At 42.6% G+C, this 15,376-nt stretch overlaps 1 protein-coding gene across 1 annotated transcript in view; it reads left to right on the forward strand.

Moving 5' to 3' along the window:
* IQUB (IQ motif and ubiquitin domain containing) overlaps nt 1-15,376 on the forward strand; it is a 256,750-nt gene that overhangs the window by 124,172 nt on the left and 117,202 nt on the right. Inside the window, exon 7 of the mRNA XM_069229884.1 lies at nt 215-425. Within this exon, the coding sequence (XP_069085985.1) occupies nt 215-425 (211 nt within the window). The remainder of the gene's footprint in view (nt 1-214; nt 426-15,376) is intronic.

A 15,376-nucleotide genomic window follows, 5' to 3' on the forward strand; every position in this document is an offset into this window, starting at 1 on the left:
CCAGTCAGCGACCAGCTTTCCTCTCTTCCCTTGACCTGTTGGTACCACGATGTGGAAGAGGATCAGCTGCTTTGATTTGTTTTCCGACAAAATCAGAACCCATGTAGCCCCTGCAACCTTTCTGCTTATGGTGCTTTAGCTGCAGCGCTCGTAGGGTCTAGCTTCCAGTGTGAGCTAACTTGAACTTTAAATTACTTTCATGTTTTCCTTTTAGGTGATCGTGATCCAGAAATATTACAGAAGGTTCAGTGCTAAAAGACATGTGGAGGAACTGAGAAGAGCAAAGCAAATGAGGCAGGAGTGGGAGTGTCAAGAAGAGCTTCGGAAGAAGAAAGAGAAAGAAGACCGCCTGAAAAGGGAGCATGATCGAAGAATGAATCCAAAGACAAAGGAAGATTTTGAGATTCTTTACCATGCCCTTGAAGGTAGGTTCTTGGTGCTAGTTAAGATCTGTACAACACAATGATTCGTGCATTTGTAATGGTTCTGTTAACCTTTCCCTTCTCCTTATTTAAAAATAGTCAAGGTTGGCAGAAATTAGGACAATATTTGTTGAGAAAATAGCGCCTAGAGAGTACTCTTCTAGTGCTGCTATGTTCTATCAATGTCTCCCATGGATCCTCGCCCTAATGTTGTGACACGCAAGATGCTTGGTTAAAGTGCACTCCAAAGCTACACTCATATCATCCTAACCCTTGGTGGGGATTCTGCCACCCATTGGAAGCCATTAGTACTTTGCTTGTGCATCCTTCTGCAGGGTTTTGGTTTCTCTCTTTCAACCACGCCTTATTGTCACCACCATTCCTGATTTCCCACTTTCTTGAAGAGGCCACATCATCCCTGACCCAAAAAATTTTTTTTTTTTTTAAATGTGCAGCATCCCCAATCAAACTTTTTCTCTTTTGCATGCCTCAAACATCTAGGTTTTAAGCTGTGTTCAGTCTACCTCTGTATTTTTCAAGTAGCTCACCCTCAACATGTGCTGGCTGTGCAACAGCAGCTCCTGCACGCTGGATCTTTCCAGTGCAATCTAGAGAAATTGTTCAATTTGAGCTAGTTCAAGGGTAAGGAAACAACGATTGCTGTTCACTGTCTCACCAACGTTCATGTAGCTCAAGTAGGCTCATTTCTAGGTTCAGCATCAAGCTCGTCTAAAGCTTTTGATGCTGCAGGAAAAGGTGCCTCAGCCATCAGTGTATCTGCACCTGAACATTCATGGTAGAGCCTACATTTTCACCCATTTTTACAAATATTGACACCTGATGTTAGCTGTTTTTTGTCCTTATACCTTAAATCATCTGGTGCAAGGTTCCTGTTCTCCTCAGGTGCAGTATTTATGGTATCTGTAAGGGGACTCTGGTATGGTAGTATCATCTGGCCTGCTCTGTTTTTAGGGTAGATCAGGCTCTCACACAAGGTCCCTTACAGGGTGACAAGTATGCAGCCAAATACCATTGTCCTTAATGCATACCTCGGTACCAGCCAGTAAGGGGGTGGGGCCCTTCTTTTCATGTGGTGCAAACAACTGTGCAAAATTGCTCTGGTGCCCGTGCAAAAAGCCCAAGACCGGTGTAGTCTGTGTAATCATGCGTCTCACTGCAGCCTTCCTCTGGAATCTTCTTTGCATTCATTGCACTATTCGTTCATATAATCTTAATCACAGCACTTTGTGGGTGATATCTGGACATGCCAGAAGAATCAAACTCCTCAACTCAACGAGCAGACATTTAAAGTTCTGCTAGATTATCCACACAGCAGTGATAATTGTCCTTGGAATAAAGGATTGATATGACAGTTAAAGAAAGTTTCATTTCGAAACATAAATGCCTATTAAGAATAAAGCCCGTTATCATAATGTCTGCTTTTTAATCACTTTCAATTTCATATCTTCCCCGTGCCTTTAAGCGCTGCCAGGCCTAAAGGAAACAATAATTACAAAAAAGACGAGCATGCAGTTTGAAATGAATTAAGCTGAAATTGTCTATCCCACACAATTCTAACGGGGTCAGGCATCAATATTATCAAGGACTGATGCCATCATCTGCCATTTTTGCAACATATTCACATTCTAAGCTTTGCTGCTTACAAATTCCCAAAGGTTAATTAAAGGTCATAGACAAAAGCTCGTGCAGGATTACAAAGACACTGTCAACCTTGAAAAAATCACAACTTGGCATTTGAACAGAATCATAAACAGAATTCATTGCTTTGAGTGTTTCTCTCCTCTTCTTTCATTTGCCGATTTCCATTTTTGGAAAATTGTTGACTTAATCACAAGCACCTCATTATTTTGAAGTCTGCTCCTATTTAAGGTTGCCTGTTTGACAAACACCCATGGAGGACGTCGATTTACAATAAATGACAGGAGTAATGTAAGTGACATCACACACCCTTTTTTCCCCAAAGATGTCAGAAGAATTGACATCCCAAGGCTCTCATTACAAGGCTGGTGTACTTGAGACGCCAGCCTTGCAGTGACAGTCAGACCGCCACAATCCAGGCGGTCTGACTGCCACATTACGACTCTGGCGGACAAAGTTCCAGACGGGCTGACGGCAGGCAGACTCGTGGTCAGCCACGGTGGTGCTGAACTCAGCGCCACCATGCTGATCATGACTTCTGTTTCCGGCAGCCTTTCCATGGCGCGGAGGCCGCCATGGAAAGGCTGGCGGAAATACAGTGCAGAGGGTCACAGGGAGGCCCATGCACTTCCTATGCCCATTGCATGGGCAGTGCAAGGTCCCCTCTTCCCAGCACCCTCGGAATGCACACTTTCTGCATTCCGAGGGTGCTGGTATGCTACGGTATTGGTCTCGGAGCCAAGGCCAATGCCTTTGCACTGTTCCCACCGGTCAGCCCGGCGGGAAAATTGTAATATGCCCAGGGTGAAGGAAGCCCGTTTGACGGTGGCCTCCTCCCCGCGACTTTGGCAGTCGGATTATTCCGACCGCCAAAGTCGTAGTGAGGCCCCAAGACCTTAGCTCAAGGGCCTGATTACGATCTTGGCTGATGGGATACTCCGTCACAAACTTGATGGATATGATTGGATATAATGGAACTTGTAATTCAGCGGATGGGACATCCGTCACATTTGTGAAGGAGTATTTCATCCACCAAGATCTAAATCAGGCCCCTAGTGTCTTTGTAGGATATGGAAGCTTGTTCTTGGTCCAGAAAGTGTGCTTTTTGTGATCTGGCATAAATCTGTTCAGTAATTTTGGAAAAATTAAGGTTTCAAATTTATGTACATATCACACCACAGAGGAGCCTCAGATCCAACAGATCAAAAAATAAGATCTGATTGGCTGACACCACATCAGCAGAGATGTGCTGGAACCCATTTCAGGACTCGGGGTCTCAGTCCCCTGTCCTGAAAAAGCAAGGAAAGAACATGGTATGTATACTCTGCTCCCTAGGCCTAGCAGAGGGTAAAGGCTCAGAGGGTCCCCCCTTGGGGCCAAAGATGTCTATATTTTTAATGGGACTGTGGATCAGGGGTCCAGTTAAAATAAAAAACATAGGCTCTCGTACTTTTAAGATATACGGGGTCCGGGGTGGGCCAGAGCCTAGGGGATGGGGGGTTGGTGCAATGTTATTTTTAGGGGAGGCGGTGTACGGAATCTGCCTGAGACTTTTGAAGGCTCCCCAGACTCCATCCCCTGGGGCAGATAGCTCAATGTATGAGGAGTGGGGTGTGCAGTCCCCCTTCCTGAGCCTTTAAAACGGCCCAAGGACCACAATCCCTGGAGCTAATTGCATTATCTGGGGAGTGGGACATGTGGCTTCCCTCTCCAAACTATAAGAAGGACCTGGGGACTCCATTCCCCAGTGCCAGTGTTTTTTTGTGAGGGAAGGGTGTCAGGTCCTCCTCCCTGAGCCATAGATCTCACTGGGGACCACATCTCTGTGGGCTGATCAATGCAGTGTGCCCGGGAGTCTATTCCCCAGGACACTGCTGTGTTCTCTGCTCTGGAGAGTGCAAGCAGGGATTGTAATCTTTCTTTCAATCTTCTGGACAGGAAGCACATCTTTGATCCTGTCTGGCGAGAGCAGAGAAAAAAGCTGCTGCTGCTGCCTGTGCAGCAGCAAAGTAACAGCTGGCATCTGCCAGCACCCAGCATGGGTGCTGGCTGGGGAGATGGCAGGGACTGTAGGTCTCTTGGTGCTTCCCTCATGGCCCCCAACAATTGGGCTGTTGTGGGTGCCCCGAGTTGGCACAAGGGCACCCTCTTTGACTTAATGGCAGTCTCCCGCTGGCACCCACTATGGGTGTGGCTGGAGAGCAATGGGGGCCTTAGGGTTCCCCCACAGCCCTCAACTTAGTATTTATTTATCTAGTTGAGACATTTATCAAGCGCAACTGTCACCTAAAAGGTATCCTGGCGCTAAATCCAACAACTGAACTTCAGATAGCAATGTTGAGAAAACATAAAAGAATCAGTGGGGAAAAAGCCAGGTTTTTAAAGTCCTTCTGAAGCACAAGAGATCAGTTGAGTGTTTAATGAAAGCAGGCAGCTGATTCCAAAGCTGGGCAGTCTTCACCAGCCTTCTTAAAGTTAGTCTAGTAAGATGAAAATAGCTGATCTGCTGCCGTCGACTAGCATTCATAGCTAATGCATGGCCTTAAGTAGGGCTGATTAGGTTCTATGACCGGCCTAAAGCTGAACTCTTCCTTTTCAAGAGGAGTGTTATGTTCAAAATGGTGAGACAGGATTTTACTAATATGGCATTCCAATATTTTGATTGGAAAAGGCAACAAAGAAATTGGCCTATAGTTGACAGGAATAGCTGGATCTAAAGAAGGTTTTTTTCAAAATAGGGGAGACAATAGCCTTTTTCCAAATTTGTGGAACTATGCCAGTATCCAGAGATTGGTTATAAAATTTGATGTAGTAACGGGGAAGATTCTTCTGCAAGATGTTTCCAAATCTTATTAGGAAGAGAAAAAGATGCGGGTGCCCAGGGTGGGAACCGGGGCACCCATACAAATATATATATATATATATATAAAAAAGAATAATAAATGAGAGGCAGGAGCCGCTCATTTATTATTCACTGTTCCTTGCCAGGAGAGTCCCTATATTGCTCTAAAAGGGCTTTTTTAAATTATATTTTTTCTTCCTGATCGTGCCCTTAGAGGGGGCATGGGTATCACCAAACATTTTTTTAAATGTTGAGGGCTGCAGGGAGCACAGCATACCCACAGCAACATTTAAAAAAAACTCTATAAGTCTCCTGGGTCATTGAATCCATGACCACAGAAGAGCTTACCTTATTTTTTCAAACACTCCAAGCTGGAGCTGCATGCCATCTTCAGCTGGAGTGCAGTGACCACTTTTGGCTGTTTTCATGACTGCACTTTGAGGCCTGAAAATGTTCAAATAAGACTCAAATACATGTTTAAGTTTTTTTTTTTTTAATAATGCTTTATCAAAAATATTTTATGACAATCACTATTAGTAAACATTGTAATGTGTAAAGCTTTCTACCTACCTTTCTACTTTTAAATATAGTAATTAATGGATTTTTGACAAAGCCAATAGGTCTGTTTTATATATGATGATATGCTGACTCTTTGATAAATCCAATAGGCCTGGCAGTTTTATATTTTGACCCTTTGACAAAGTAAGTAGGTCAGCCTTGCTTAAAATGACACCCTTTATATGTTACATGCCATAGTGAGCCATGCTCGGCATGGGTGCCTGGTGGGGATTTGGGCACAATGCTTAGTGGCAGGCATGGCAGGGGGCTGGACACCCATGGTGGATTTGGTACAGGGTAGGGGGCTCGCGCGCGTGGGGGGGGGGTGGGGGGGGGTGGGGTGGGGTGGGGTGGGGTGGGGTGGGGTGGGGTGGGGTGGGGCAGGGGGGTTGGCTCAGAGTGTGGCCAACTCCACACTGCTGATGGTTTAGTACCCTCGCAAATTTACGGCTAATTGACCCAAATATTACTGTACTCATGACATGTTCAATGACTGCATTAGTAGTATCATTGCAGTATCTGAATAGACATCATTGATGACAATACTGTGCATGGTGAGGGTGTGAGTTATAGTTACTTTAGGGCATAAGTCATAGTTACTTAAGATGACTATAACTGGTGAATGTCAGTGATTGTGTTAATTTAAAAGGATATGTTTTAGCTGACATTTTGCATTAACTAAAACTTTCCTTTAACCATTATTTTTTCAGTGAATTTCTATTTTTTTTAAAGTCGCCACTGTGTAGTCATAGCTGGGACTGTGATTCCATAGAACTGGATTTTTTGGGTTTGCTAATAAGTTTGGCACAGCTTGATGAATCTTCACAAAACTTTCCAAAAAAGCATAAATAGAGGGTTCATCCACCTCTACCCTTTCCTGTAAAACCTTGTGGAGATCTGTCAAGTGGACCTGAGAAAAAGGGGGGGGGTCTCAAAATGCTCTTTTCTCATGCTATTTTTCATTTGAAAAGTTAACGTCGATTCAGGAAAAACTGGTGAACGGAATTACACTGAATTTGGCAGAAAGCTGAATCTGTATCCAGAAAGTGTGTCTTTTGTGATTTGGTGTAAATCTCTTCAGTAGTTTTGGAGAAAAAAGGGTTCTGGATTTATGCATATATAGCGACATGGTAGTACCTTGGCTCTGGGAGATATAAAGATCAGGTTTGATTGGCTACCTCACAATGTTTTTAAGACTCAGGGGGGCAGGATAGGAGCAGAAAATGGATTTTCTTTAAAACTGTACCCCTGGTTGGGCCGGTGGGTTGGGAGCGGGTGTGGGGCATGCGGCTTTCCTCTCTGGGCCATTAAAAGGCCCTAAGGACCCCATCCCCCAGTGCCTGATGAATAATTTGGGGAGGGGGCAATGTCCTGGGGACTCCGTCCCATAAGGCATTGTCTTGATCCCTGCCTGGGAATGTGCAGTCAGGAAATATACATCTAATTCCCTGCCCGCAGCCTCCTGGGCAGGGAACGCAGTTTTGCTCATGCCTGGCAGGAGCAGAAACAAAGCTGCTCTTGCCAGGCAGTAGCAAAGCAAAGGAGGCAACTCTCTCCTGCTGGGGCGCAGGCGGGGCCGAAGGGTCATGGGCCTCTCCCTGTGGCCACAACTTTAGTGCATATCGTGGGTGCCGTTGGTGGGATCAGGGCACCAACTAAAATTAAAAATATTTTTTTTTTTTTTTTTTTTAAATATGGGCTGTAGAGAATCTTGGTGCCCTGGGTTAGACTGGTACACCAAATTGTATTAATAAAAAAAGGCGACCTCACTGCTTCACTATTGAAGTGCCCAGACTGTTCAAAAAAGAGTCACTGCTTCCTCCAAGGAGAGCCCCATAATGCCTTGCAGGTGCGCTCTAAAAAAATTAAACAATTATGGTTGTCCTGGTGGCCAAAGGAGGGGCAGGACTCCACCTACAATTTGTAAAACTGTTGTGGAGGGCTAAAAGGAGCACAGCAGCCCCCACTAAACTTTTTTTTAAAACAAATTGTAAGTCTCCTGGGTCATTAAATGCATGATCCCAGGATAACTTACCATTATTTTTGGGGCACTTCTATCTCCTGCTGTATGCACTCCAGCTGGAATATGGAGCTCTTTTGCGGTTACTTCCGTGGCTGCATTTTGTGGCCTGAAGAGTGAAAAAAAAAAAAAAAACTCATCAACACATTTAGAGTTGGTTGTAATGAAAATGCTTTATTTGAAATATTAATGTGAAAATCATTTTTATGCATTGCCATGTGTGTACTTAGAAGAATTACCTTGGATAATCATATATTATTGTGGTGATTTTTTGCTAAAGCTTTAGATGGGTTGATGTGCTGACCCCTTGCTAAAGTCTAAAGGCCAGCTTTTTATATTTTACTGTTGTGCCCCTTCGCCAAAGCGAGTAGATCGGCCTTCATTAAAATTACATCTCCTTACAGTGTTACTTTATGTTAGAAAAAACTTCAGAAATTCACTGAAAAAAACAAAGGTTAAAGTGTTGTTATTGTTAAGTTTTAAATTCAGTAACCACTAAAATTCACCAGTTATAGCCAACTGAAGTAACTATAACTTGTGTCCCCACAAATGCAATGCTTGTGACCTGACATATTACATCAGTGATGACGTCCTATGACATCATTGATAGCATAAGTGTCACATCTGAAATAACAGCATTGATGGCAAGGGTGTCCAGAGTAGATTAACTTCGTGAATGGATGGTTTTGTCACCAAGATGACATTACCACCTCTGTGGCAGGTCAGAACCACCTTCATCTCCATTCATGCGATGTATGTTGTGGAGATTCAGCTTAAGAACCCTGCCCTGTTGCTAGGGCAATACAGCCTCCCACTGAGGTGGATGGAGAGCAGGGCAAATGCTCAGGCTCAGCAGCTCACAATACTACACTCTCTGAGCACAGTCCAGGGCTATCACAATGATCTGGTCCTAGTCTCTACTGAATGTTTGCAGAACTCTGGAAGAAACAGCAGAGGTGGGAATGCATAAAGATTGAAGTTCCATGGAGGGCAGGACACATCTCCTAGGAAGCCTTGAGGTAGAAAATCTTGAATGTAACAAGCTCAGCAGTGAACATTCTCCATGGTAGTGAAAAGATCTACTGAAGGCATGACCCATTGGGCGAAATTCCCTGAACTACCACTGGGTCCAGACACCACTTGTAGTCGGATAGATGGAGCCTTGTGAGCTTATTGATTCTGGCATTCAGGGATTCCGACCAGATGGTTGACAGTCAATGAGATCCCTTGAAGATCCAGCCAGTGCTACAGTTTCAGACGTTTTTACCACACCCCCCACAGCTCCATTTCATCCTGCTTATTGAAAGTACCCCGTTGGTTGTGTTGATCCTGAGACTTTCAAAGCGGCCCTGGATGAAAGCCAGAAAACCCTTGAGTCTCAGCCTGATGGTACGCAGATCCATAAGTTTGATGTAGTGACTCTGCTCAAATGGAAACAAGAGGCTTCTAATCTCCACCTCATCCAGTATGACTTCCCCTGCCTGAGCCTATGAATCTGGCACCACTGTGATCTCTGTATAGCCCTGTGTACATCGGGTTGGCATGTTTTATCAACAACTGAATGTCTGATAAGTGGATGTTGTCCTTGAGGTACTTCCAGAGTTGAGCCTATTGAAGAGGGAGGTTATCCCGAAGACCCTGCATGTGCCAGCAGGCATGAGGCATCCATAGGATACATGGTGCCAGGAGATATAGAAGCCTCACAACACGTAAATGTCCATAACTGCCCCTTTAAAGAAAATTCTTTGCAGCAGGTGGAGGTGGGATTTTAGGTTATTGATGGAGAACTCCAAGGACAAATGTAGTGAAATAATAGTTTGCAGGTGGATGCGACTGACTGTGATGAACCCGCCTTTAACAACCAACTAGCCAACATGGGCTATGAGTACTGCCATTACCTTCATGAGGAACCTGGGCACTAGTGAGCCCAAATGGAAGGATGTTGAAAGTGTTCTTTTCCCACAATGAAGAAAATGCCAGAGGGTACTGAAGGATTGACACCTTGAAGTTGCATCATACTAGTCTAAGGATACCATACAGCACCAACGTCTGGAGCAGAGAGCACGTGGGCCCAAGTTAACATCTTGAATTTGTCCTTCTGAGTGAAAGTATTCAAGAACTGAAGATCCAAATCAGCCTCAGTTCACTATCCATTGTGGAGACCAGAAAATAGTGAGCATAGCACCTGTCACCTCTCTCCTTCTTCGGCACCCTCTCAATTGCCCTTTGACCAGTAATGACTAAACATCTCAGGCAAGAATGGAAACTTGTTCTGCTGAAGTTTAGATGAAAACAGGAGAAACTGGCAGTGTGGCTTACAAAAAGGGAAGGGTGCAATTTTGATGGAAAATCAGTAGGACTCACTGGTCCAAAGTAACTGATGCTAGCTGAACACATAAAAGTGTTTTCCGCCCCCTCTGGCCACAACACGGCAAGGGAAGACGAGGACTGACGAGGACCCCTTGGAGCACTAAAAAGGCTGGATGAGTGACTGCATGGGCTGAAGAGGATGCTTGTGGCTAATGGGCAGGCTCCAGGAGTCACCTCTGAACTTCTGCTTTTGTTGGTGAAACTGGTAGGCCAGACCTAGCATGCCAAAGCAGCGAGCTGTAGCACGGCTAGCTTACATCGTTCATAGATGAATCAGACGTGTCTCCAAAAAGCCTTGCGCCATCAAAAAGCATATCGATTTGGGATGTCTGCAACATACCTCTAAGAAACCTGTTGCGTGCATTGAAAGCATGGTAATGAAGAGGTGAATGACCAAAATATTAATTCAAAAAAATCAAAAATATTGTGTAACATGAAGATTTTCTTAAAAATATTGTAGCTGCACAAATATTGTGGAACAGAATATTGAAGGTAATTATATTGTTTTTTATGTTCATATATTTTTAAGGATATTGCTGTATTTAATATTTTTTTCTTTAACATAGCTGTGATGAATATCATTTTAAAATAATGTAATATCAGTAAGCTAGCATCTTAATTTTAGGTTTTAGTCTTATTATTATAATTGTCATTTTTTTACTACAGTTTGTAATTTTAAATAAGTATGTTTTGATATTTAATTAGTCAGTGGGAAAGGTAATAAGTAGTGATTTATTGTTTGTTAATGTTAATTGTTAAAAATTGTAATGTACGTTAAATATTTAAGGTTATTAATTGTTTGTTTATTTGGTTAATTGTTGTTTAATTGCATGTATGTTATTTTAATGCAGATTTTTGTTGTGTTGTTTATTTAGTAATTTATGTTTTAGTAGTGGGTTGCTAGATTTGTAGGGCAAAAGGAAGGGAAATTAAATAAATTAAGATATTTTAATAGTTATTACTTTTTTTTGTTTTCAAAAGCTGAACACAAATTCAACCTTCTCCACAAAACGTCACTGGTGCCATTGACATGTGTGCCCCTGTCAACAATGTTCAAAACAAAACACAATCTGCAAAGATGGCACTGCATATAGTATTTTATATAGTTAAGTATTTATATGTTTTTTTCAGAAAAAAATGAGTTGGAATGGGATATGTAGCCTCCCCGAAGTCCAACACTCTCCCTATTGTTGCTTTAACTAGAGTGTGAATAGTAAATCTAAAGTCTCTGAAGTCCAACACTTTCCCTGGTTTTGATTATGTTGGAGAGGGAATAGTAAATGTATTCTGCGCAATGTGTAACATTTTTCCTATTTTAAAAAAAATGGATTCACATTACTTATTTTTACTGCTGTTGTTTATTTTAATTTTGTTTGCTTTTTTAATATTCTGATGTTTATATTTGTTAAATTAATTTTTTTATTTTAAATTATTTTTTAATAACTATACGTCTTTAATTATATCTGATTTAATTTTAAGTTTTTATTTTTTATTTTATTTGTTGTTAATATTACTAAATGTGTTTTTTTAATTCCTTGAATATTGTTTTTATATCTTTTTTAAACATATATATTATCTATACACTTAATTTAAAGTATTAATTAAAACTATGTTTTATATAATAATTCCAGTATTCAAATTATGGTACATATATTTATCTATATATTTGTTCGTTAATTCTTATTTTTACATTATTGCTATTACATGTAATGCATTACACATGCTGAATTATTGTTTATATATTTATTAAAGAACATATACACATACATTTTTATTGTAACTTTTTAAAACTATTTTACATTATGTTTTTATCTACTAATATAATTTTTGTAATGAAGTACTTACAATTCAGTGTTTATTAAAAACTATATTTTTGCTGTTTTTGGCAGTATTCTATCTGGCACAATATAAAGCATTTAAACTCGATATTTTTAACGAAAGTATTTTTGACACTATCTGTAATCTGATATTGTATTCAATATTCTGTCATACTCCCTATTAACCTGACCTATAACCATGCTAGTGCACATAGTACAGCCTACACAGTGTGGTTTCCAGTCCAGCTTGCAAGATCTTGTCCAGGGAGGATCCTCCGGGCAAAGTATTTCGAAATGTATTACGCTGGGCAAGATTTTGCTTGCTATATCCCAGAAGACATGTGTGTGTCTACCTAGCAAGCACACTACGTTCAAAGAGGGGAAAGCCGCTGAAGGAGGAGCACACCCTCTTGTCAAGTGCAGCAATTATTGTAATTTTCTTGTTTTTTTAATGATTTGCCCTTGTTTTGAACCAAAAATGTTTGAAAAGTCGATTAAAGTGACTTATAATGGAGAGTTTCATTCTCTCCACTTTGTTTTTGACTTCCGATGGGGTCTGAGGCCTGAGTTATTTATTTATGTCACAGCTCCTATGCCCTTCTAAATATGTCAGCAGTTTTTCCCCCTTGCACATTTTATACTGGAAAAGCAACCATGTCAAACACACCTACTGGTCTGTACATGGAGCTACTGATTTTGTAAACCTTTGAAAAAGGAGACCTTATAATTGTCCAAGATTTTAAAACGCATATGCTGAGAAAAGTTATTCCTCCCCTACATGCTTTGTCTGAAGTCATAAGGTGGATGGGACATCTGCCTCGTTTGTGATGAATCCACCAAACTCTAAATAAGACTGAAGGACCTGATTATGATCTTGGCAGCATTGCAGCTGAGATCGCCAATACAGTGGGGTGAGGCTGCCGTCAAACCAGTGGCTTCATCCCCATCTTATTACTGTTTCCACCAGACTGACAGGTGGAAACGTTGTATTATGATGCCAGGTGGAAACAGTGCAGCGGCATTGGCCTCGGCTCCCTTAGGGAACCGAGGCAAATGCGGCAGCACACAAGCACCATTGGAATGCACACTGTCTACAGAGCAAACAGTGCACATTCTGAGGACGCTGTCAGGTGGGATTCCTGCACTGCCGACAACATGGTTGTGGGCAGTTCAGGGGCACCCTTGTGGCCCCCAGCACTGCCTTTCCCGCTAGTCTTTCAAAGGCTGGGGGAAAGAGGAGTCATGATCAGCACGGTGGTGCCGAACTCGGCACCCCTCTTACTGACCATGATTCCAATCGCCACCAACACATCAGCATCCATGATCCTGGTGGTCTGACCACCAGGATCGTAAGCTAGTGGTCGGACCACTAGGAGTGCGGCAGACCGCCCGCCACCAAACTCGTATTCAGGGCCTAAGTGTTATCTAATTTAGTTTTCAGCAACTTTGTTTAGCCCACCCTTACTTGATACAAGCACAAGTCAGCACCACGAAGGACTCCCAGACCCAGTGGAATACCTTGGTCTGCTATGCTCTACTATTTGTTCGGTAGAAACTCAAATACTTGGAGGTCTAAGTCCTAACCTGTGGAGATGGAAGAGCTAGGACCCAGATAGAGTTAATGAGGCTAAGAGTTGTGCTTTTAAGCCAGGAAGAGATCTAGAACTGCAAGTAGAGGTTTCAGTTATTGCCTAGGAGCTCTACACACAAGGCAAATTGGTTCACAGAATTCAGACTTGACACTTCTGTGTCAGGCTGCTTTGAGATATTAAGCACCATAAACAAAGCAGGGCATGTTTGTTAAAGAAGTCAACCACAGAGTTAGTGTGCACCTGCCAAAGTATCTGCCATTGCCCCAACACCACCACTTGGTTTTCCTTCATAATGCAGGGATTTTCGGTCTTCTCATGAAACCGCTACATTAAAGGTTTCTGCAAGCAGGCTAAACCCTCATGAATGGGTAGTGAAGAACATTTTGGGTGGTGGGGTATTGAAGTACTGGGTTTTTCAGGACCCAGCGGTGCCAGGGAACACACCCTAAGACTTCGAGTCCTTCCTGTTTCAGACTACAGAAACACAGAGTCTTCTTGGTGAAATCAAAGATATTGTTTATTGGCTGCAGCCAGTAACAGGTATCCTAGAAGTACAACACGGTGTATATTCTCAGGAGACTGCTCTCTTTGCAAAGCTAACCTTCTCTTTTATACAAAATATTATGCTTTAGGCAAACATTCCTTATTTTACAGTTGACCATTCACATATTTTCACTACAAAGAAATAGCAGGGTTATGATGACAAGCCCATTTTTCAGTTTGTCCAGCCCTCAATCAATTACCCGGAAAGGCTTAGTACTTTCATCAGATATCGACGGACCCCCAATATAAACGGGCACCTCCTCCTTGTAAAGCAAGTCATAAAGAAAGAAACAGGGACAGGTGTGTGTAAGATTAGGCATGGTTTGTGTGTGATGAAAGGTTTATGATGTGCTGTGCCTTGATACTAATCTCATTCGGCCACTGGGAAAGAAACTGGCCGAACAGGTTTGGCTTCAGGCAGTGGAGTCAGCTTGCCCAGGTCACAGAGGAGTCAGCAAAGGTGTACGTGTCCTTCAGACTCGTTTTCAGCATTAGACATTGGCCTATGTGAGGGCAATCAATAAATGGCTGTCGTTTAAATGGAACACGAGGGTTCAAGACGGAAACTCTGATATTCGGGTGATTTCGTTACCCGAATATGAATACAATGCTTGTGCATACTATTCTGATCATTCTCGGTCTGCTGATACCAAAATCGTTGTGATACGACGATGTTTATAACACGGGTCCAGAATTTTCAGTACCACAGACCCTCCTTTTGCCCTTACATAGGCAATAACCTATACTCACGCTAATCTGAGTCCAGGTCTATATTCATAAAGTCGTTGAGATGTTGCTGTAGCATCATCCTATTACTTAGCTCGTCCCTTGATACAGGTTTCCTTACACACGATGTAGTACAGAGGCCACATATTGCAGGAGCACACTGTACACACAGACAGGACAGGAAAAGAATGGCTAAGATCATCCCAATGACTACCAGAGTCTTCCATCCCCAGGCGGATATCAGCTCCCAGAACCACCCCATCAATGACCAATCTCCTTTATCCACGTGAATAGATTCGGAGATCTTATGCAGTTTGGAAATGGCCTGGTAGACTGTCGGAGCGTTATCTGGGATGAAAACACAGCAACTTGATTGGATCACTTTACATACCCCACCTCGGTCTGCAAGTATGACGTCTAATGCGACCCTGTTCTGAAGAGTCATAAGGCGATCCGACTGGAGCTCAGCAGTTAAATTACCAAGGGCACCGGCGGTTTCAACTACTGTGGATTCAACCACCCTTGTCAATTGCCTTATGTTCCTGCTGTTAACCATAGGGCCCCAAAACGGCAGAAAACCCTTTGCGAAATCTCCAAATTCTTGTCCTGTAGTGTCTTCTTTACTTATGACACCTCGAACCATCCTTGTCTTATGGTAATCTGCCGCGGCCGTGTAGGTGGGAGGTAACAGGAACAAAACAAAACATGTGCCTGAGAAGTCAGGAGGCAACCATGTATAGGCTCTATTATGGCAGATGAAATAGGTACCCTTAGCAGCTAAGAACGAAGGAGAAGTCTGAGACGCAAAAACATATGTTTCAGTGCAG

This window comes from Pleurodeles waltl, chromosome 4_1, assembly GCF_031143425.1.
Source record: "Pleurodeles waltl isolate 20211129_DDA chromosome 4_1, aPleWal1.hap1.20221129, whole genome shotgun sequence".
Lineage (NCBI taxonomy): Eukaryota > Metazoa > Chordata > Amphibia > Caudata > Salamandridae > Pleurodeles > Pleurodeles waltl.